The sequence below is a fragment of the Bos grunniens genome, chromosome 16, assembly GCF_055505025.1.
Source record: "Bos grunniens cultivar Pamir isolate PY7600 chromosome 16, Bosgru_T2T1.0, whole genome shotgun sequence".
Classification (NCBI taxonomy): domain Eukaryota; kingdom Metazoa; phylum Chordata; class Mammalia; order Artiodactyla; family Bovidae; genus Bos; species Bos grunniens.
Window position 1 is genome coordinate 61865719 of NC_141180.1, and position 25613 is coordinate 61891331.

Genomic DNA, 25613 nt, shown 5'->3' on the forward strand with positions numbered 1-25613 from the left:
TAAAGGAAGCTAAATATCTAATTTTTAATTTTCTAGTATGCACATGAATAAAATTGTATAATGTATATTTTGTGAATCAGTCTACCCTGAATATTATCATTTCAACATGGAATCAAAATCTTAAAGTAATATCTCAAGTGAGATTTTTTCTTCTTTTTATGCTAAATCAGTGTGTATATTTTATAGTACTCTTCAATTCAGGTAATTTTTATCAGAAATATTCGATCTGTATTTCAGCTTCATAATATTTTCTGTTAAAAAGGTATTCAATAATTTAAATTTTACAGAAGCAAAATTGATTATTAGTTTTTAATTTAAATTAGTCAAAATTAAATAAAATCAGAAATTCAGTCGCATTTCAAGTACTCAGGGGCCCCATGTGGATAGTGGTTATTCAACTGGATAACCTAGTTATAGAACATGTGTATAAGATGTCAGCAACATGGAAAAGTTAAAAATTAACTTGAAGCCAAACTATTGGAAATGTTTTGACTACTGGATTTCAAAAAACATGAGCTGATATTTTGGTTTTTTCTCTCATTAAATCAACTGCTTGGCTGGTTGGCTCATTTGATAGAATCAGTTGCTTTGGTTTTATGTACAAATCATCCTACTTTTTCCCAGGTCCTTTAATTTTCCTTAAGGCAAATGTGTGTGTGTGTGTGTGTGTGCTCAGTCATGTCTGACCCTTTGCGATGCCACAGACTGTAGCCTTCAAGGCTCTTCAGTCCATGGAAGTTTCCAGGCAAGAATACTGGAGTGGGTTGCCATTCTTCCTCTAGGGGATTTTCTCAACCCAGTGAAGGAACCTGAGTCTCCTGCATCTCCTGCACTGGCATGCAGATTCTTTACCATTGAGCCACCTGATTATGTCCCCAGGCATTTTATGTGTGTGCTTTATTATGCTAAAAGCTATCTCCCTGGGCCCTGATATCCTGGAGATACCCCTAGAATTAATGGTTATATACTAAGTTTTGAGTAAACTAAAGAACATCAATACTGAGAGAAAAAAATATTAAATGTAGTTAAAGCCCAAAGTCGCTCAGTTGTATCCGACTTTTTGCGAACCCATGGATTGTAGAGTCTATGTCATTCTCCAGGCTAGAATGGCTACCCACTCCAGTGTTCTTGCCTGGAGAATCCCAGGGATGGGGGAACCTGGTGGGTTGCCGTCTATGGGGTCGCACAGAGTCGGACACGACTGAAGCGACTTAGCAGCAGCAGCAGGCTAGAATACTGGAGTGGGTAGCCTTCCTTTCTCCACAGTATCTTCCCAACCCAGGAACTGAACTGGGGTCTCCTGCTTTGCAAGCAGATTCTTTACCAGCTGAGCTACCAGGGAAGCCCTAAATCCCAAAGAAAGGCAATGCCAAAGAATGTTCAAACTACCATACAATTGTGCTCATTTCACAAGCTAGCAATATAATGCTCAAAATTTTTCAAGCTAGGCTTCAGCAGTATGTGAATCGAGAACTTCCAGATATACAAGGTAGATTTAGAATAGGCACAGGAACCAGAGATCAAATTGCCAACATCTGCTGGACCATAGAAAAAGCAAGGGAATTCCAGAGAAACATCTACTTCTGCTTCATTGACTCTGCTAATGACTTTGACTGTATGGATCACAACAAATTGTGAAAAATTCTTCAAGAGATGGGAGTACCAGACCACCTGACCTGCCTCCTGAGAAACCTGCATGCAGGTCAAGAAGCAACAGTTAGAACTGGACATGGAACAACAGACTGGTTCCAAATTGGAAAAGAAGTATGTCAAGACTTTATGTTGTCACCCTGCTTATTTAACTTATATCCAGAATTCATTATGCGAAATGCTGGACTGGATGACTCACAGGCTGGAATCAGGATTGCCAGGAGAATTATCAACAACCTCATGCATGCAGATGATACCACTCTAATGGCAGAAAGTGAAGAGGAAATAAAGAGCCTCTTGATGAGGATGAAAAAGGACAGTGAAAAAGCTGGCTTAAAACACAACATTCAGAAAAGTAACATCATGACATCCAGTTTCATCATTTCATGGCCAATAGATGGGGCAAAAATGGAAACAGTGACAGATTTTATTCTCTTGGGCTTCAAAATCACTGCAGATGGTGACTTCACCCATGAAATTAAAAGACATTTGTTCTTGGAAGGAAATCTATGACAAATCTAGACAGCATATTACAAAGCAGAGACATTACTTTGCTGACAAAGGTCCGTTTAGTCAAAGCCATGGTTTTTCCGGTAGTCATGTATGGATATGAGAGTTGGACCATAAAGAAGGCTGAGTGCTGAAGAATTGATGTTTTCAAATTGTGGTACTGGAGAAAACTCTTGAGAGTCCCTTGGACAGCAAGGAGATCAAACCAGTTAATCCTAAAGGAAATCAATCCTGAATATTCATCGGAAGGACTGATGTTGAAGGTGAGGCTCTAATACTTTGACCTGATGCAACGAGCTGACTCATTTGAAAAGACCCTGATGCTGGAAAAGATTGAAGGCAAGAGGTAAAGAGGGCAGTAGAGGATGAGATGGCTAGTTAATACCGCTGACTCATTGGACATGAATTTGAACAAACTCCAGATATAGTGAAGGACAGAGAAGCCTGGCGTGCTGTGGTCCATCAGGTCACAAAGAGTCGTACACGACTTAGTGACCGAAGAACAGCCTGTGCCACCATGTTTACTCTTGTTTCTCAACTCTCTTATAAATCATGTAAATAAGTGCAGTAAACAGTTATCGAATGATTCTGTAATACTTTAGATCTGCAAGTCCATCATTTATGATGGCACATTGAACTTGGCCCAGGAAAGCTAGAAGTATGTTGTATGTCAGATGATGCCTTCCATCAAGTTTAGAGCAGCATTTTTTTCCCCCAGCATTACAACGTAGTGTAATGGCACTTGGCAATATTGGCATTTCTGATATGACTTCTTTGGGCTAGCTCAGCATTCTTAAAAAATAAATAGTTTTTTCACTCTGTGATTGAAAGGGTTAAATAGTACCAATTCATTACCACTCACAAAAGGATTTATTTTGTTCTCATAAATCAGTTTTATTCCACATTTTTATTATTCCCTTGGGTGAGCTACTCGAATTGAAATCAATGCAAGTGCAAGTGACACAATCAATCTAGATATTTGATTATGGATTGGAGATCACTAGGTCTCCTTTTTAACCAGTTTCTTTCTGATCATCTCCCTAAAGAACTGAATATTCTTATTGGCATCTATGAGTTACGAACATGTTTTAAAAGCAGATAATAATCTTCATTTGTATACTGACAATGAAAGCCCCAACAATGAGCAAAGATTAAAAGATAAAGACTTACAGCACGTGCCTATAACATTGTTAATAAGCTGTTCACATTTCTCAATCTTCTCCTTAAGATGCAATGTTTTAAAAACAACTTTATTCTTTCTTTAAAAAAAAATACAATTGTTGACTATAAAACGTATTCTTAGCATTAAGTATGTGATTAACTATTTGCCATGACAGAGATGTTACTTGTTTTTACACATTTATTTTATAGCTGAATCACATTAGCTGATCTAGGTAAACCTAAGAAAACAACTAAGGTGGATAAAATGTCTTTGAAAGGACTCAAACTGGTTCTTTTCATTTCTACAATTATCCAGGCTAGAAAGTCACCATCTGCAGGATCTAAAAGGGAAAATCAGTTCAACTTGAAATCAGGGAGCAAAAATCAATTAAGTTGTTGCTCAAGAGAGCAAAATATATATACCAAACTCTCTTTGCTTTACAAACAAATGTATTTCTTATGACCCTTTACATGCTGAAACCTTATTTTGGGACTAAAGGTACCGTATTACAGTTCTCTTGCTTCTGACGCCTGCCACCTTTGCTTGGTTCTTAAACCAAATTTTTACATAGGCACTGTTAAGCCATTTTGTAATTCATTTTCTTATGTTTAGAATAAGGCAATAAAATTATTTCTTTAAAATAAATTGCAAGGCAATATTAACACTGCATTTGCTTCTTAGAGCAAAATATTTTAGCCTTTTTTAGTCATTTACTTTTTTTCATTAAGATTTGTAGGAAGGGCTAGAGCCAGACATCCTGGAATGTGAAGTCAAGTGGGCCTTAGAAAGCATCAGTACGAACAAAGCTAGTGGAGGTGATGGAATTCCAGTTGAGCTATTCCAAATCCTGAAAGATGATGCTGTGAAAGTGCTGCACTCAATATGCCAGCAAATTTGGAAAACTCAGCAGTGGCCACAGGACTGGAAAAGGTCAGTTTTCATTCCAGTCCCAAAGAAAGGCAGTGCCAAAGAATGCTCAAACTACCGCACAATTGCACTCATCTCACACGCTAGTAAAGTAATGCTCAAAATTCTCCAGGCGAGGCTTCAGCAATATGTGAACCGTGAACTTCCTGATGTTCAAGCTGGTTTTAGAAAAGGCAGAGGAACCAGAGATCAAATTGCCAACATCCGCTGGATCATAGAAAAAACAAGAGAGTTCCAGAAAAACATCTATTTCTGCTTTATTGACTATACCAAAGCCTTTGACTGTGTGGATCACAATAAACTGTGGGAAATTCTGAAACAGATGGGAATACCAGACCACCTGATCTGCCTCTTGAGAAATTTGTATGCAGGTCAGGAAGCAACAGTTAGAACTGGACATGGAACAACAGACTGGTTCCAAATAGGAAAAGGAGTTCGTCAAGGCTGTATATTGTCACCCTGTTTATTTAACTTATATGCAGAGTACATCATGAATAACGCTGGACTGGAAGAAACACAAGCTGGAATCAAGATTGCTGGGAGAAATATCAATAACCTCAGATATGCAGATGACACCACCCTTATGGCAGAAAGTGAAGAGGAACTCAAAAGCCTCTTGATGAAAGTGAAAGTGGAGAGTGAAAAAGTTGGCTTAAAGCTCAACATTCAGAAAACGAAGATCATGGCATCTGGTCCCACCACTTCATGGGAAATAGATGGGGAAACAGTGGAAACAGTGTCAGACTTTATTTTTCTGGGCTCCAAAATCACTACAGATGGTGACTGCAGCCATGAAATTAAAAGATACTTACTCCTTGGAAGGAAAGTTATGACCAACCTAAATAGCATATTCAAAAGCAGAGACATTACTTTGCCAACAAAGGTCCATCTAGTCAAGGCTATGGTATTTCCTGTGGTCATGTATGGATGTGAGAGTTGGACTGTGAAGAAGGCTGAGCGCCGAAGAATTGATGCTTTTAAACTGTGGTATTGGAGAAGACTCTTGAGAGTCCCTTGGACCGGAAGGAGATCCAACCGGTCCATTCTGAAGGAGATCAGCCCTGGGATTTCTTTGGAAGGGATGATGCTAAAGCTGAAACTCCAGTACTTTGGCCACCTCATGCAAAGAGTTGACTCATTGGAAAAGACTCTGATGCTGGGAGGGATTGGGGGCAGGAGGAGAAGGGGACGACAGAGGATGAGATGGCTGGATGGCATCACTGACTCGATGGACGTGAGTCTGAGTGAACTCAGTTGGTGATGGACAGGGAGGCCTGGCGTGCTGCGATTCATGGGGTCGCAAAGAGTCGGACACGACTGAGCGACTGATCTGATCTGATCTGATCTGATCTGTTTCATGTCTGGCAAATTACCTCTGGAAGGCATATATCTCTAAAAGGTTAAAAAAGTCTTTCAGAAGCAGTTTAAATAGTAAACCCATCTTTCTTTCATTCAAGGATTCATTGATTACTCTTTGCTCCCCTTTTTAAATTTTTTTATTTTTATAAAATTCTTAAGAGCTGCTTTCCACTTACAGTTATTATGAAATATTGACTATTTTCTCCACATTGTATTCCCCCTATGTATTCCCACATCCTTGAGCCTGTCTTATACCCAGTAGTCTGTACCTTCTACTCCCCCACCCTTATGTTGCCCACCCTCTCCCCACTGATGACTACTCGTTTATTCTCCATATCTGTGAGTCTATTTCTTTTTTGGTATATTCACCTGTTTGTTGTATTTTGTACATTCCACATATCCATGATATCATATAGAATTTATCTTTCTCTCTCTGGCTTATTTCACTTAGTATAATGCCCTCCAAATCCATCCATACTCTTCAGTTATTCTTTTTAAACCTTTAGAACAGCAGCTATTGCTAGTGACTTAATAAAGTTGTATTTAAAATATTTAGAAGATTGATTGTGTAACATTACTTTACTCTTGCCCATAAATTTAAAAAAATAAATCAAAACAGCACCAGACAAAAATATCCTATCTGTAGAACTGTATTGCTCTTGTTTGAGCACAGACTTGGGGAAAATTATTGTGCAGCATCTTTTGGTGAATTGATGAAATATTCTGTGTATTTATTCCCTGAATTACAATTGTTATAATAGCAGAATGACCACTTTAAAGAGGAATCAAAGAAGTACAGCTTTTACTAGAGGACAACTAATTAAGCATCACATTAGAATAATTACAATAATGGTAAAAGGAGGATGCATTAACAGAGCACTGTCTTTCTCAGAGCCTAAGTGCTTCACAAGCTACTTATTTTTTTCTCTTTCAAAATGTTCTGTGGAGAAGAAAGCTGTGTAAGTAAAGATCTATAAAAGTTTTGTATGTTGGCAAAAACTTAAAGTCAGGAATAGGTCCTTTTACCTATACATTAACTTAAATTCTTTCAGATTTATATCAAAGTAAGATCTATTAAAATAATGATGCTTGGAGCATGCATTTGCATCTTGGGTAGAATAATTTGAAATATCTTTACAGAGAAGAAATAAAAGTGACTTAAATATTAATATGTGCTATCTAGAGTAACCTAGAATTCTTAGCTCCCATTTAAGGGCATACTGGCCACATGACCCTAATTTGCAAAATGTCATTCAGCGTCTTTTACCTGGGGATTGGCAGAATTCTGTGATGGTGAGGTGAGGCTGAACAACACTAAAATTGAGACCCCCCCAATACAGGAAAAAATATAGCCTTTTCTTTTTCCAGCCAGAAGTGGGAACATTGGTCAATATCTTTTCTACCATAAGGTGTAATTGGATTCAGAAAAAGGCTAACTTAAACAGGACCAGGTCTGACATGTAAAATCCTCACAAGGTAACAAGAATCAGTTTGGTTTGTTCGCTGTCATTCCTCATTATGATCTTTGTCACGAGAATGGATTCATGTTGTGCCATTTTCTGTTCTTGTTACAATCTTTGTCACATGAATAAGATATCAGGATGTTAATGCCTGGCATACAGTCTTCTGTGTATGATGATACTTACAAGACTACACTGACCTTTGCAATATTATGTATTCTGATTGGCTGTTCATTTCACCCCTTTTCCACAAGTTAATAAGGCTGTAAAAAGGAGAGAACTGAAATAGCCAGCCAGTCAAATTATAGAATATTGAAAAGGTCAGAGCAGTACAGCACAGAGGAAAAAAAATTATGGAATATATGGTGCATTAAAATTCTTGTGACAATGATTATAACAAGAATGGGAAAGGATACCCATTTATGTTATTTCAATCTAGAGAGCCCCATGAGATGATATTCCCAGAATAGTCATCAATTACTCATCTGTGACTCATACCTGTGAGAATATCTATTTACACTGGTTTTTGCTTAAAAACTAATTGTACAGAAAAATATCCTACGATTCAGCAAATAAGAACATGAAAAGTAAGATTTTAGCTTTAGAAATGGGCATCCAGGTTGTTAACATTTTAGTGTTGGTCTTCATATTCAAAGCTGAAGGAAAAGTTCCTTTCATGTAAAACCTGTGGCACATGTGAGATTTATTTTGATTGCTTCTTCATTTAACACTTTTTCCTTCAAAGTAAAATAGAAAAGTAGGACTGAAAGAATTAACCTTTTGGGAAATCCTTGAGAATGTAGAATAGTCTAAAACAACATCTAGGGTTTTATTTTAGAATGTTGTGTGATCTGTACCAAATATGTTTTTTCCTTGTGATTGCATGATACAGGCCAGTGTGCAAAGAATCCTTCCTTTTCTCTGCATCCTCAGTGGAGAAAGAAAGAGAGAGAAACTTCATTCAGAAATTCTTAAGTTATTGTTCTCAGGTGTGTGATATACATACTTTTACATACTTCATGGTTTCATTTATTATAAAATCAAGCAAACAGGCAAAATTTTATTATGATTAAAACCAGAAAGATATAGACGCATTGTGTCCAACTCTTTACAACCCTTGGAGGAGCCTAGTCCTCCAGGCTCATCTGTCCACGGATTCTCCAGTCAAGGATATTGAAGCGGATTGCCATGCCCTCCTTTAGGGGATCTTGCTGACCCAGGGATTGAACCCTCATCTCTTCTGTCTCCTGTACTGGCAGGCAGGTTCTTTACCACTAAATCCACCTGGAAAGCCCATATAGGTGCATGTATATCCATAATTATATATTCCCGATAGAATAACCTGTTATCATTTTTAAAGTCTTTCTCTTTATTGCTCATAATGCTTTTTCTCTAACAGTCTGTTTTATCTGATATTAGTATAGCCAATTCTCTTATGGTTGTTATTTGCATAATATAGCTTTTCTTTTTCCTTAAAAATTTTTTTTATTCATTTAAAAATGTTTTTATTCATATTTTAAACTTTCTTATAGCATAACTGTACTAGATTTTGTAGTCTGTAAAGACAGTCTGGTTTGCAAGTTAACTTTACACTTTCTAAAGATGCATTCTTTCACTAGTCAACATTTTGCAACCCAAAGCTAGAATCTAAACGCATCACTCATAAGGATGCCAAATGCGGCCTGATAATTTTTTCAAGCAAAGGAAATTAATTTTGATCATTACATTAAGGCCACCTTGAACATGGGTTAAATCATCCTAAAGCCAGTAATTATGCATACTGAAGAATCACCATGTGATTCCCCATACGCTCTGGTGTTCTCCTTTAGTAGGTCTGAGTTAGAACTCAGGTGTGTGAAGTACTCCCAGGCAGTTTTGACATGGGTGAGCTCTGGAACACAGGTATAGACAGTCTCATGGTGCAGAGTTTAGTGCAATCCCCAGTTAAAACTGCAGTCCATGGGTTCACAAAAAGTCAGACATGACTTAGTGACTGAACAACCAGTTAAAGCTCAATGGCGCAGACCAGAGCTAAAGAAGGTAGATGAAGGGGACTCCAAGCTCACAGTGCCTGGAGGAGTCATGGGAGTTGTGGTTCCAGAACATAGAATCTTAACCCGACCAGCACCATCCATTTATACTCACAAATCAGGTCAGCACTGAGGCTGACCAGACAGGAGTGGTCACCTGTGATAGGAAATGCTTATCACTGTAGTATTTTCTAGCTTGATTCTTGAGGCTGAACCAACGGGGCTGTATTTTCCAGCCCACTGAAAACAAAGTTCATGCAGTGAAAAGTAAAGTGCAACCCCTTTAAAAGGATCAGAGGACCTACATTTTTAAGATTTTTCCCTTAAAAGCTAGGAACCCAAACTGGCAAAGTTTATTGGAAGAAAGAGAGATCAGGGAGAATAAGGTGGAGAACAGCTGAAATCTCTGGGTCCTGTATTGGTTTTGAACCCGGAGATTTTTGAGCTTCAGTGAGGGTTGAAATCCTGTCATTTGCTCCAGGTCTCTGAATTGAGCTTTATGTTAGTGGAGGTGAAAGAACATTCAATTCACTCAGCTGCATGATTCCTGGAGATGTACAAGTTCTTTTTTGAGCTGAATGAAATGGTTATGTAATTGCATACTTCTCATAATTATTGAGTAATTATATACTTCTTATAATTACTGAGTAATCATTGTTCTATAACTAGGACTTAATGTTACAACTAATTGTATAATTACCATGTATTAATGTTATCCGGGAAACTTAGAATAAAGTGGTACTTAATATATTTCCCCCTGCCATGCCATTTTCAAAGCTGGCAATATTTTTCATTTTACAGCTAGAAATTTGCTTCAAAGACAAACAAACAAAATACAACGGGGAAAAAAAAAGCCTCACCAGTATTATCATCATAGACGTTAACTCATTGAGCTTACAGTTACACCAGGCTTGAAATGTGTAAAACTGTATTCTCTTGGCTTATTTTTATAATTTTCATTGTTATCTTGAAATTTGACATCTTATACCACTTTCAAGGAAATAGGGCGTTTTCCTGGGTTTCCTAGGATAAGCTGACCTTTTTGAAATTTTAGATCTGGGCATGTGACGATAGCAGCAATTGTTTCAGCTATAACTGAATATGTTTTTAAGGAACAGGACATTATGGGAACTTGAGAAGATCTTCAGATGTGAATAATGAAATTTTTCTTAGATCATGATTAGAAGGGATTCATGTTAATCTAAAACAAGTTTCTTAAGTGCAAGAACTGTGTCTTATTCGAGGCAGACTGTTATCAGCACCTACTCAGGTCTACTCCCTGTATGCAGTTGGAGCTCAATAATCAAGTTGACCAGTTGTAAAAATTCTATGAAAGCTAGTGTAGCATAATTTGGAAATGTCTTTTCAGTGCATTAGGAGCTTATCAACAGCTACTTTGTAAGTTTCATAACTTCTTCACCTATCTAGCTGTGTTGTCTATTCCTATTTTGGGAACTTAAAATCATCCTTAAACTGGGACTATGTCTTTATCTTGTTTTACCAAAAAGGAATAGAAATTATTCGTCCCATGTTTTAGCCCATAAGTACCATTTATTTTCTTTGCAACAAACTACTCCTTTGGATGTGCCAGTTCAAGTTCAGGGTAATAAATTCTTGCATGAACTAGGGATTTCTTCTGTTCATGGAAAACACTTAACCTATCTGTGGACTTCACAGCAATAAAATTCTCAGCTAAGTACTCCATCCCAAAGTTATTATAAGTATCTTTTTAAAAATTTGGCATATTTTTAAAGTCTTGATCTGCCTTACCCATATTTCATAAGAAGGCTCATAACTAGATATGAGTTCTTTTCATCATTTGATCTTATTAATTTTAGAGTTTGAAATGCAACCTGATGAAACAATGGTACAGTGGAATTGAATGAGATTAGCATTGTTTTATTAATTGAAAAACCTTAGATTTTTGAATAATAATACTTGATTGGGTGGAGGTGGGGAGAATGTAGTAGGTAGGTACTAGAGAAAGTAAAATACAGGGTCAGTAATTCTTAATCACTTGATAGTTCTAAATATTTTTCAGAAATGTATCGGTTGCATGGATATAACAACAGACATTGTATCCTTTCTGCTGTAATGCATTAGTAGATTATCAACAACTACTTTGTAGGTTTCATAACTTCTTCAGGTACATAGATGTGTTGTCTGTTTTCATTTTGGGAACTTAAAACCATTCTTAAACTGTGACAAGGAGAAGGCAATGGCACCCCACTCCAGTACTCTTGCCTGGAAAATCCCATGGACGGAGGAGCCTGGTAGGCTGCAGACCATGGGGTCGCGAAGAGTCGGACACGACTGAGCGACTTCACTTTCACTTTTCCCTTTCATGCATTGGAGAAGGAAATGGCAACCCACTCCAGTGTTCTTGCCTGGAGAATCCCAGGGATGGGGGAGCCTGGTGGGCTGCCGTCTATGGGGTCCCACAGAGTTGGACACGACTGAAGCGACTTAGCAGCCACAGCAGCAAACTGTGACAATGTCTCTATCTTGTTTTACTGAAAATGAATAGAAATTATTGCAACAGGAACAGTAACATTTCTAGCTGCTGCTGCTGAGCATCTCATTTAACGGTCATAATAATATGGCAAACAAAGGAGCATTATTATCCCCAGTTTACAGAAGAAAAATGAGGTTCAGAAATATTAAGTAACTTACAGGTAATTCCCTGGCAGTCAAGATATTAAGACTCAGTGCTTTTGCTATTGTGGACCTGGGTTCAGTCCTTAGTTATGAAACTAAGATCCCACAGCTACCCAGTGTGGTGGTAAAAAAATAAATAAAATTAAGTAACTTACAAAGAGCACACCACTCAAGAATGAAAAGGACAAGTTCAAATGCAGAAGCTCTCTGATCACCAAATTTATGTACTTTCCATTGTACTATACTGAGAGTGAGTGAAGTCGCTCAGTCATGTCTGACTCTTTGCGACCCCATGGACTGTAGCCCACCAGACTCCTCTGTCCATGGGATTCTCGAGGCAAGAATACTGGAGTGGGATGCCATTTCCTTCTCTTGCACTATACTAAACTATGTAAAATATAATATTTTTGTAAATATTGCACCTGTTAACTTTTGTCTGCTGTACAATGCAAGATCACTTTTCATATGTCACCATCTTTACTTTTTAAAACATTTAAACAGTAAAGATTATATCAGTATCCAGAGAGCTCACAAATATGCTTTCCCCTTGAAGCCAGCATCAGTGTTTTCTTTTTTATTTGTTTGCTTATATTTATAGCATGTATATGGGAAAAATTAAAGGTACATACAGTAAAAAAGTGTTCTGGCAAAGGAGGATGGCTATTTGAAGTAAATATTACTATTTCTAACTATTCTTTTTTCAATCTTTTAAGAGTAAATATAACTAAAGTTTACTAAATTAGGCGATATCTTAAAAAATTTCCTCATGGAAACTTTTCATGAAATCATCTAACATAGCAAATGAAATAAATGTTATAATATGCTGTTCAGTTGTAGCCTTATTTTTTAAGTCTAATTTCTAGCTTTTCTTAATCTTGAATGTAACCCAGTTGCATAGAAGATGGAGATAAAACCCTGTTATCAGACAAAAGTATTTTCCTGTATTCTAATCTAGAGATTTGGGTTCCCTGAAGTTTTGGAAGGAGGGTAGTGGTGGGACCTGATGATGTACTTTCACGGTGATTCTTATATACAGAGAGGCAGCCTCTGCATTTTCCCATAGAGGTAAAAAAAAAAAAGAAAAAAAGATATTCTGATCAAAGTGGACACATATTACTTCCTATCCCTAGTTACTTTTCAGAATATTGTCACCAATTTTGTTTTGAAGAGGTATTAGATAGAAAGTAGTCAACTAACCTTACAAGCAAAATGAGCAGAAAATAAACCAATTGGTACTGGTAATAAATGAGACATATAACACATATCTGAGTATGCTATTTATATCCAGAACCATTCCATTTAGGGAAACAGTGTGATTTCCTTCCAGTCTGTACATTAAAGAAAATTCGAGAACTTAAAAAAAAAAAACTCAAACAATTGTAAATAATCCATTATTAACTGATCAATTTATATATCTGTATAGTATTTATACTTATATCCATGATATTTGTGATTAGGCTTCATACTGTCTTAAAAACGTCAGTCGAGTTATTCACATCTCTACACTGAGTAAATTGGAAATTATTAAACATATTAATTCAGGTATCACTTTGTTCAGAAAATAATAAATTTATGTATGTTGACAGCAGCACATGAAATGCCCCTCTGGGTACTGATACAGATAGCTCTGCTTAGCATTCTATATTTAGAACCCAAGAAAATACTCAAATAATAGAAGGAAAGAATCCTTAATTATATACTAATTTAAATACTTTTCTTTTTATAATTAGCAGGTGATAACTACACTCTTCTGAATGGCACACAAATCATGCACAGTGGTGAAGAGACCAACCTTTGGGTGCTCATCAACGGATTGGTTCCTTTTACGAACTACACAGTACAAGTGAATGTTTCCAATAGCCAAGGCAGCTTGATGAGTGATCCTGTAATGATTTCAATGCCTCCAGGGGGTAAGTCTGTGAACAGTGTTGGTATCTGAATGTATACAAATGCTCTAGAACTGTCTCCATTGAATGCCTGTTTATTGTTAGAATTAATTTTTTCAGAACTTAGAGTCTCAGTTGTATTTCTGGTGATTTTTGTTCTTGCTTTGTTTTATTGAGACCCTTATATTAGTATTATTTTATTGAGATCATTTTCATCTAGCACTCTGTGTATGCACACACATGTCTGTATGTATGTGTATGTACACACATGTGTCTCTTGCTTTATGCATAGTGAGAATATAGGGAAATTCTTTTTTGTCTGAGACTTCATTTAGATTCAAAATGTACATTTTAAATTTGTACTTTGTTTTTCTCATATAAGTGGTTTTCATTCCTGTTTTTTTGGAAAACAAGTTTAGATGTATATATAAACCTCTCATTTGACCAAAAAAGAAAAAAAGCAGAGTAAGGGTAATAGAATAGGAAAACTCTATTCGCACCACTGGAAAAGAATCCTTAAATTCCATGTCCTAATGATTAGAGTTCAGTATCATTTTCACAGGTGAAATGTGACTCAGCCTGGCCATTTTTAACTATTTCTCTGATAAAGATTGACTTACCTTATTCAGAACTATTATGATCTAGATTCAACCCTACCCTTGTTTTAACTGTTTATAGGAACTAATTACTAAGAATAAAACTCTGCCTTAGATTGTTGTGTACAGTTCTTGAGCAGAAAGTACACTTCAGAAATAAGCATGATTCTTGGTTGAGTGTTTAGAAACATGTATTTTTTTAAATAACAAAGGAAAAGGACCCCAGGACACCCGGTGTCTGCTCATAGCCCAGCTTCAGGAACCAGTGTGTCCTGTACTAAAGGATGATGTCCTTATCTCCTTATGAGTGATCTGCAAGTCTGGATAGATCCCTCTGCAGTCGTAAAGAGTGTAAGAGCAGCAAAGGTCTCATCAAGGGAAAGTAAGAGTTAATCTACAGTTTGTATGGAACTCTTCAGCCAAGGAAAAATTCATTACCTTCTATGTCATAAAAATTACTCACTATTATGTGCCTTTTATGACATTATAAGAATTAATGAGTAGATATTTACCAAAACACTCGAAACTCTAAATAGCAGAAGCCACATTGTTTAAGAAAAGAATGCTTGAAAGAGACTTTTGGGGCAAATCAACTCAGTTGCCTATTTTATGAACAGATAATTTTATGAAGAGAGAATTGAATTTAGGTAGGTGCCTGTTTAAGAACTGAGATCAAAACAAACCTTGGGTATTCCTATCTTCATTTTTTACTCTAAAGGGATTAAAAAGCATTTTTTACTCTAAAGCATTTTTTACTGCTAGAAGGGATTAAAAAATTGTGATGACTCTATACCCTAGTATATAATACCTTTTATTCCTATTTAGATATTAAAGAGTGATTAGTGCTTTAATGGAGATTTTTCAGTGATATAGTAACATCTTAACAGAATATGTGAAATATTTGAGTTGCGTATTCATTTTCTGGCTTTTACACTGATTTCAATAGTTTGTAATTTACAGAAATTTACATTGCATGCATAAAAGTGCATGTGTACTAAGTTGCTTCAGTTGTGCCCAAGTCTTTGAGGCCCTTTGGTGTGTGGGACACTGGGCTTCTCTGTCCATAGGATTCTCTAGGCAAGAGTACTGGAGTGGGTTGCCATGCCCTCCTCCAGGGAATCTTTCCATCCCAGGGATCAAACTTGTGTCTCTCATGTCTCCTGCATTGACAGGCAGGTTCTTTACCACTAGCGCCACCTGGGAAGCCCAGGGGTAAATTTAATTCATTGTTCATATGTTTAGGAATAGTGAAAGTGAAAATGAAGTCGCTCAGTCGTGTCCGACTCTTTGCGACCCCATGGACTGTAGCCTATCAGGCTCCTCCATCCATGGGATTTTCCAGGCAAGAGTGCTGGAGTGGATTGCCATTTCCTTCTCCAGGGGATCTTCTTCCCAACCCAGGAATCAACGCTGAGTCTCCGGCATTGCAGGCAGACGCTTTACCGTCTGAGCCACCAGGGAAGCTATGTATAACCTAATAATTTATAATGTATGTGTGATTCAGTTAAACAGCAAGCTGCTGTTGTTAACTCAATATATACACTGTGTGAATGTATCTGTCAGTGGGTTAGTAGAAGAGTTAATATTATGCAAACACAAGGAAACTAAATATTGCTTTATGGTGGTACAGTTGGACTGAAGTCAACTGCTGAATCTTATCTTCATTTCCACTCAGTGGATGCATAGCCATGTCATTATCATAATGCTCTGGAAGCCAGCATACAATCATTCACTTCATGTACTCGGAAATCCAGAATTGGGGAGGTGGCCCTTCACCAAAAGAGGAAGCAAAGTGTCTTCAAAGACAGACAGTGATTTCCTCAAGTTTATTACAGCCATTAGCACATACTTCTCTTTATCATTAGATTGTTGATGATTACAATTAGGAAACTTATAGCTTTGAAATTATCTTTTTTATGACCTTGTGGCAGTTTAAAGGTGATACCTCATTGATTAAATAGGTTTTAGTTCATGCTTCCTTTTACTTAATGATCTGAAAACATATTATCCTGATTTACACATAAAAATCATGCTGAAAAGCATGTGGCATTCACTAGAATATGTGTGTTTAAGTAGAATTAAATTAGTACTGAGAGTTATTAAAGAAATCTTCCATGCCTTTGTCCAGTGAACTGTGTTTCATACCGAAATGAATAATAAATGAACCGATATATCGAAACGAACCAACTTATAGGCAGAGAAGATTCTATATGCTATTTACTTTTCCATTATATTTGGATGATTTTCATTATTGCCATTGCCTTGATTTTAACATTAATCTCTTTTATGGTGATGTTGAATCCCTACTATCTTTCAATGCTGAATTATGCAAGATCTGTGGCCATAGCATCCTTAGCTGTTTTCTTCCTAGTGTAGTTGAAAAACAAGAAGAGAAAGTTTGGGCAAAGCAGAAATGCTAATTTTTTTTTCTTTATCAAATGTGGCTCAGAAAACCTCCTTTACCTCCTTGATCTGACTGAGTCCTACTCATTTTTAGGGTTTCAACCTGGAAGTCAGTCCATCAAGAAGTCATCTTTTACCAAGCAAGGCTGAGATAGGGCCCTTTTGTATCCTCGAGTTCAATCGCATAATGCTGAAATTGTTTGTCTCATCTGTCACAATCGCTGGTGATAAGAGCCTACACAGCAGGGACTGTTTCTTACTCGCATTTTTATCTTTAATGCCTAGACCACACCTGACACATGGTAGGTGCATAATGAATAATCAGTGGGTGAATGAATAAATAAATAAGTTAGTCAAGATAGCTTAATTACCAGTTTTAAGTTGTAAGCTTATCATTGCTCAGGCCCGCTCAGACCTCCTCTTCTACCTGCACAATCCTTTATTGTAGCCAGCTGTGGAAAAGGTGACCTCCTCTGGGTATGCTTGTCCAGTGCAGAGATGCTGTGGCCATGCAGATGCAGGTGGGGATCCAAACTGTAAGGAGAGCAGGAGTATTAGAAGTAAGAAATAGTCTCAAAGTGTACTAACTCACGACTCTGGTTCCTTCCCTATTGTTTACTTCGGTAACAGAGAGTAACAGACACTGGTTTACATAGGAATTTGGGAGAGGTAAGGGGCCATAGCATAAAGAATTTACCCTGGTACATCATCTCTTAGGCATTGGTTAGGAAACATCTTTCTATTCTGTCTGATGAGAAATATGATTAACGTGCAGTTTTATGTCTGCCGATTATACCTCAACAGGTCTGGGGGAAAATGTCCAACAGAATCTAACTTCGAGCCCTTGTTAGTCCTATCAGATCTTCCTTGTTTCATTAATTGTGCTGTTTAATAAAATTAGTCTTATTTAAAAAAAAAAAACTTAATTTGACCACAGAAAATAAAAGTAAGATTAAACAATGTGATAAACACAAGTTATTTGGAAGATGGAAATTAACACAAATGAGATCATGAGACCAATAGCTCAGCACATAGATGGACAGTGGCAGATCCCAAACAGCATACACTTTTTGTTTAAAAATTCCCTTCAAATATTACTTGGTCAACTGAAGAGTTTGGTGTTTTGCCTTTTTCTTCAACTATGTAGCATACCCTTACCTACTTGTGTGTACTCAGACTTTTGTATTTCTACAATTACTATATTTTTTAACTGTTTGTAATAACATAATGCTCATATTTATCACTAAGATACTCTTAGAAATGAGAAATATCTTTAATCCAAGCTCTTGAATAGCATTACAGTGTAGGTTCAAGAGTTCTAGGAAAAGAATTAAAAAAAATAAAAACGGACTCCAAATGTTAATCCATAAATATGAAACTTTCTTCTGACCTTTACCCCTTCCAGGTCTGGAGTTACTAATGGGGTTAGGATTTCAACTCTTAATGGGGCTCAGTGCATTAGTGTTTTGTATGCATGGAATTCAGCATTCAGTTTAATAAGTGGTTGACATTGGTGATGTCCCTTAATTTGCTTAAATCTAATTGGCTCTTTTATCAGTCAAACCTGTATGGATTGGCAATTGATCAGGAAGGGTCAGCCATGACTCTGCATGTAGTTAAACGATGGAACCACCAGTTAAAATCACAATTGCATGATAATAAGCCAAGGAAGAACAAATGAGCTTAGAGGAAGGCAAAGAAGCTTAGAAGTTTTGCAGGATCTTCAAGTTCAGAACAAAGGCATTATAGAGTATATAAATTTTAAATACACTGCATTTTGCCTCCAGACTTAAACCTTTTTTCCAGATGAACTGAAATCTTGTCTGAAACTGTCTTTGTTACATCAAAGAACTACTCAGAAAGCTAAAAGAGACAGAAGAAGCATAAAAGGGCATAGTTTAAAATGATTAGTGACAAATTCCATACTGACGAGCTGGAAACAGATTTTTTTATGAAAGTTTTATATTTTTTCCAAAAGAAACAATTTTATTCTATTTATCTTTTTCTGAACTGCTTTATTGTAACAGTGAAAGGAACTTGGAGCAACCTTAGTTTGTGAACTTAACCCAGTTTTCTCTGACAGTAAATAATCTGTCATTAAAATTGATGAAAATTATAATCTACAAACTTCATAAAAATACTAGGCTGGAGGAATGTATTCCTTTTCCAAAGATGTGATATTAGAAAAGCAAATGCTAAAAAATGCAAATTGGTTGTGAGTGATTTTTTAGTTTATTTTAGTTTCTCCCTCCTCATCTTGACCTCCTCCTAATCTAAAACATCCTTGAGAGAAAAGGATTGAAATCTACTTGGAATTAACACTTAAGCACATTGTAAAAGCATAGACTTTGGAATCCTGCAAACTTTAATTTGATTCCCTTTTTTTTTTTATTCATAGACTGAATGTCTAGAAGTGAATCCACAGACCTCTCTGAACTTCAGTTTGTTCATCTGCTTAACTGGCAGAATGATGATAACCACTTGATTGGGTAGCCTTTCCCTTCTCCAGGGAATCTTCCCAACCCAGGGATCAAACCCAGGTCTTCCACATTACAGGCAGATTCTTTACCAGCTGAGCCACAAGGGAAGTCCAAGAATACTGGAGTGAGTAGCCTATCACTTCTCTAGTTGATCTTCCTGACCCAGAAAACTAACCTGGGCCTCCTGCATTGCAGACAGATTCTTTACTAACTTCTCTGGTGGCTGAGACAGTAAAGCACCTGCCTGCAATGCAGGAGACCCGGATTCCATCCCTGGGTTGGGAAGATGCCCTGGAGAAGGAAATGGCAACCCACTCTAGTACTGTTGCCTGGAAAATTCCATGGACGTAGGGGCCTGGTAGGCTATCGTCCATGGGGTTGCGAAGAGTTGGACAGGACTGAACAACTTCACTTTCTTTCTTTCTTTTTCTTTATCAACTGAGCTATCAGGGAAGCCAGAGGACTGAGCAACACAGTTTATGTCACATGCTTAGCACAGCGTCTGCCTTCATAAATATTTGGTACTTACTATTTTCTTTATCTTCCTACTGAGATTCTTTTTTGGCTCTTGCAATATTGTGATTTAAAATAAGAAATATATACATGATCTTGGTCCCTGTTTCTGGCAGGAGCTCCAGAAACCTTTGGAATTTCCTAAGCAGAGCTATAAAAGGTGTCTTTTATTATGTTAATGGATGACTTTTGGAAAGTACCCAAGGATGGCGGTGGGGGGGGGACAGGTTACTGAAGGAGCCAAACAGGTGATCAGAAGGTTGAAACTCTGATCCCACCCACCCCTGGCCAAATGGCCAATGATTTCATCATTCGAGTCTCTGTAATGAAGCCTCCATAAAAACCCAAAAGGATAGAGTTCCAGGCTGGTGAATACATGGATATTGTGGAAAGCGGGGAGTTCAGCACGTCATAGATGCTCTAGCCACTCCTTACATACCTTGCCCATGTATCTCTTCCATCTGGCTATTCCAAGTTGTGTCCTTTGTAAGAAACCAGTAATCTGATGAGTAAATGGATTTCCAGAGTTCTGTGAGCCACTGTAGCAAACCAACAGAAACTGTAAAGGGGATGGTGATGATGCCAAAAGCTCATCTTCCTGAACACCAGTACCGAATCAAATCTCAGAGATAGTTTTGGGTGAAGTAGAAAAGCTCAGGTTTATTGCTTTGACAAGCAAAAAGGATCACAATGTCTCAATAAAACTTTATGTCCCCCTCTTCTCCTACCCCAGAAAAGATGGTGAGAAGTTTTAAAGTAATTGTTCAAAGACGGTGTGATCAGCTCATGGACACTTTTCTGATAGGTTGGTGGTGAAGTAAGTAGGAGTCAGCATCATCAACCTTCAGGCCTAACTGGTCTGGGGTCTGCATGCTTGTGGGCAGTATACCATCATTAATCACTAACTTCTTTCACTGTGAGTGGGTTTCAGTATCTGCAGATTACCTCAATGATATTATTGTGTATATCCCTTGAGGGAAACCTAGGACCTTGCCCCAAGACTGCTGTTGACTATTTGTCTCTCCCTGGTCTCACATTCCCTCCCTTCCCTGATTAGCAACTGCTTGAATATGGCCACTGAAACTCAGGGAAGGTCCTGGAGGCTGAATGATGGCTGTTTCCTATAATAGAAGAAATGGAGGATACAGAAAGGCTTTGTGCCCAGGAGCCCATGGGGCTTTGCTTGGTATCACCTGGAACTGCTAATTTACAGCCAGTCAGTCTGATGTACTGGAGAAGGCAATGGCAGCCCTCTCCAGTACTCTTGCCTGGAGAATCCCATGGGCAGAAGAGCCTGGTAGGCTACAGTCCATGGGGTCACAAAGAGTTGGACACGACTGAGCGACTTCACTTTCACTTTTTGCTTTCATGCATTGGGGAAGGAAATGGCAACCCACTCCAGTGTTCTTGCCTGGAGAATCCCAGGGACAGAGAAGCCTGGTGGGCTGCTGTCTATGGGGTTGCACAGCGTCGGACACGACTGAAGCGACTTAGCAGCAGCAGCAGTCTGAAGTACAGGTAACAACCTTGACTTGCCACTGGCATCTTGACTTGAAGGGGATCATTGGAACCTCCAGTTTGTACCAAGCCATTGGAAACTTCCATTAGATCAGAAGCACGGGTGACAACCTAGGCTTGTGAATGGCATCAGAAGTGGCAGGGAGGGGAGCTGGAAATGAGCAGTCTTGTGGAATCTGAGGCTCTCTCCAAGTCCATAGTGTCAGAATTAGTTAATTGCAGGATTCTCAGCTAGTGTCCAGAGCTTGGCTTAGTGGCATGGAGGAACCACCCCCAACAAATACTTTGGATTTGGGTGTGCAAAACCTTTTACCTCTGAAGGCTAGACAATGCCCTGGAGAGAGGGCAAGTGAGGATCAGAGTCTTTTACACATGCTAGAGAAACTAGGGTAATTTTGCCCTGCTCTTTTCTATCCCTTCCTACTTCTCTCCCTCAGAGGGACATAAGTGACATAAATATGGCCAGGCTGGTAGCCCTGCTCTGGGGCAGTTTTGATGTGAATTGGATGATGAGACAGGAAGGATAAGAAGTGGTTTTCCTTTTGAAATACCTTAAATACCTCCCTCTATGACCTCTAGATCATAATTTTCAAATGATTTTTACATCAAACTCTCATTGGTTATCTTGGGATTTCAACAGGCAGAAAAGGAGCACATTTTTTCTTGATGCATTTCTCTTCAGTATTCATGGTGAGCCACTTATTATACATAATTTTTGGATTATTTTTTTATTTCCATTATATGTACATTTTTACTCATAAATAAATGCCTTTGTAACTTCATTAATGCTAGCCAAGAGAGAAGAATTTGAATGTGTTTGGTAATTTTTTTGTAACCTTTTCCAAATTTGCCTTAACTATATATTTTTTTAAAAAAGTGAAATCTTGGAATTGAAAGTTTATTTCATTTTTCACTAAATAGGAAAGCACAGTAATTGTTCAGACAATACACTTTTGAATGACCAAGTAAAATCTTGCTCTTTAAAATGTAATACATAATTTTTGCCCAATATGATTGCCCAAAGAATACCGTTGCCCACTGATTTCTCACAGATCAAACTGCTGAATTAGTTTTCTTTTAGATTTTAATTTTTTAAAGATGTAGATCTTATTTAGTTAGTTATTTTATTAGCCGTACTGTCTTTGTTGCTGCCTGGGCTGTTCTCTAGTTGCAGCGAGCAGGGGCTACTCTCTAGGTTGCGATGTTCAGGCTTCTCATTGTGGTGGCCTGTCTTGTTGCAGAGCATGGGCTCTAAGTCACGTGAGCGTCTGGAGCTGGGGCGTGTGGGCTCGTAGTTGTGGCTCCCAGGCTCTAGAGCACAGACTCAGTAGTGCAGTCCATGGGCTTAGTTGCTCCGTGGCATGTGGGATCTTCCCAGATCAGGGATTGAACCCATGTCTCCTGTATTGGTAAGCAGATGCTTTACCACTGAGCTACTAAGGAAGACCTCTTTTAAATTTTAAAAGACTGAGCTTTTCTTTTAGTTATGTATTACTGTGTACTCAAGCCATCTCAAAACTTAGCAATTTAATACAGAGACTCTTTATTATTTCTCATGCTCGGAGGGGTTGTTAGGTTGGGAAGATACGACTGAGTCTACTGATGGCCACAAAACTTGGCCTTTGGACTAGACTATCCATCTTGGGTTGTGTGTGTGTGTGTGTGTGTGTGTATGTTCAGTCGTGTTCATCTTATTTCAACCCTATGGACTATAGCCTGCCAGGCTCCTCTGTTCATGGGATTTCCCAGGCAAGAATATCAGAGTGGGTTGCTATTTACTACTCCAGGGGATCTCGCTGACCCAGGGATAAAATCTGTGTCTTCTGCATCTCCTACGTCTCCTGCATTGGCAGGTAGATTCTTTACCACGGTGCCACCTGGGTAGTCCCCATCTTGGTATGTTTCAGAGTAAATGGAAATTTTTTATTAACATTGCAAGTCAGTTGAGAGTAGGTAGATCAAAAGAGTACCTATTAATACTGTACACCAGAAGGAAAGGAAATAATTTACAGAAAGCAGAATGATGACCTGCCCTAGAAGCAACTTGCTCTCTTAAGAGTTCCTGGACAGTGCTAGCACATCCTTCTCTTAGGTTAAGTGTCACAATAGCTTTGCCTGTAAACAAAAGAAAGGAAGAATAAATCAATTTATAGCCCTTCAGTTGATTAGGAAGTGAGTCTGAGACTTGTGGTATGAATTGTTCAGTGCACTTACTTTTCTCCTTCAGTTTCTAAAGGAAAGAACTGAATTTTCTTTCTTTTTTTTTTTTTTCTCATCTCACTTGAAAACCACCTAAGAGGTGTGGGTTGTGGGTAGCGCGGTGGACCAACCATAGGGCGAGTGATATCATTTTTATGACAGGTTGCCTAAGGGAATTAAGAGCAATTAGAAGCTCAAAAAGCAGAGATAGGTTTAAAAAAAAAAAGTTGCAGATTCAAACTTCCTTTTATTACACTTTTCTGTAGCTGTAACAATGAGAGGGCTTCCCTGTTGGCTCAGCTGGTAAAGAATCTGCCTGCAATGGAGGAGACAGGGTTCAACTCCTGGTTTGGGAAGATCCCCTGGAGAAGGGATAGGCTACCTACTCCAGTATGTTTGGGTTTCCCTGTTGGCTCAGATGGTAAAGAATCTGCCTGAAATGCAGGAAACTTGGGTTCGATCCCTGGGTTGGGAAGATCCCCTGAAAAGGGTATGGCAACCCAATCCAGTATTCTTGCCTGGAAAATCCCCATGGACAGAGAAGGCTATAGTCCATGGGGTTGCAAAAAGTCGGGCATTACTAAGCACAGCACATCAATGACTCTATAAAATATTGCTAAGTCTTCAAATCCATTCAGTATGATGTCAAGATGCTATGCTAATAATCCCCCAAAATGTAAAAGTTTTCTTGCAGTGTGCAAATATCATCTTGTATTTTCCATTTTACATCTTCTCTGAATCTACTTTGAATTATTTGCAAGATGTAAGTTGAAACTTCAAGGTGCAAGTGGCCATGAGATACTTAAAAATGGAAAGAATGCACAGGATTCAAAATTTTTAAAAAAGTAAGCCATAGATTAGGAATTAAAACAAACCAAAGGCTCAAATGGTATATTACCCTATTCAGAGGGTAGAAGGAAAGATGAGTTTAGCTGCCTTTTATGGTGTAAAAGTCACAATGAAGATATAGGATTGTGGGGAATTACATTCTTTACAACAAGAGTATTCTATTGTATAAACACACTGTCTTTACCTTCATATTAAAAGCTACACGATTTATATTACATCCAGTTCATATGAATCTTTAGAATAGCTGTACAGAATGTTTTACTCCTGTATATGTCTTCCAAATGTGCTACTCTTTTTCCCCTGGAAAAATCAACTTGTTCAGAGTACTAAGGTAGACAAATTCAATGAAGTATTTAAATTCATAATAAGTAGCATACTTTTGGAAACACATACCAGGGCCATTTAGTTGAACCCGTGCTTTCTCCCAAGTATGTTATGAGAATAAAACCGAAGCATTTGTAACTATCTCTAACAGCTCTCAAATCCTTTTATGAAAAACCTTACTTTTACCTTCTTAGAATTGATAGTTTATTTACCCTGCTCTGTATGTGTGTGTGTATGTTTGTAAAATTACATAAGCCAAAGAGAAGGATACTTTTCCATTTTATAATTTGTGGGATTTTTCTCACTTTCTGTATTCACCATCTTGACAATGAACTTCCTGCTTATAAAAACTCTTTAGAAAGGGACTAACTTCTGAGCCAGGGAGAAGATGGAGGGAACTTTGAAGTGTGCTTATTGTGGACTCAACAAGCCTCCAGCAAAGGGCTGCCAGCCTCCCACATTTGCATACTCTCATGTGGTTAGTATAGAAACATACAGGCCCCAAAACACAATTAAGTGCAATCTTTGGAGCATCCTGGGGCAAGAGAGACACACACACACACACAAAATTAATCACACTTCTACTTTACCAGAGGAGAGGGATGGGAAATATTATCCCTTTAAGTTCCATTGATATTGAAAAATCCTATTTTTAAAAAGAATAAGTACAATTCCCCTTTCTGTTTTTTTATCTTGGAATAAAGGTTTATCTATAACTTTAAGGTTAAAAAAAAATCATGTCTGTCTGACTGGCTCTGCAGTTGGAAAGCAACTTGAAGTTTTATTTGAATTCTTATAGTGCCCTGAAGAAATTTTTGCTTTATTTTTTAAAAATAACATCTTATTCTTTTTCCTTTGTTATCATAGACAGACTCTATGTCTGTCTTGCATAAAATTCTATGAGCACTTACCTGTCTGCATAAATACTTTTACAAAAGTAAAATAAGTCCTTTATGTACCTTAGTCACTTAAGGATTGTATTTCCAATCTTTTTCCATTAAGAACTTCAAGAAGATCCCTACTGTAGCTCTATAAAGATATATAGATCATCCTGAGTCTAAAGGTTCTATGAAAAGTTAAGGACGGACG

The 25613-nt window shown here is 37.8% G+C and overlaps 1 protein-coding gene across 1 annotated transcript in view; it reads left to right on the forward strand.

The window, feature by feature from the left end:
• Window positions 1-25613, forward strand: part of LOC147356925 (usherin-like) — a 170073-nt gene that overhangs the window by 101664 nt on the left and 42796 nt on the right. Inside the window, exon 8 of the mRNA XM_086342933.1 lies at window positions 13487-13666. Within this exon, the coding sequence (XP_086199059.1) occupies window positions 13487-13666 (180 nt within the window). The remainder of the gene's footprint in view (window positions 1-13486; window positions 13667-25613) is intronic.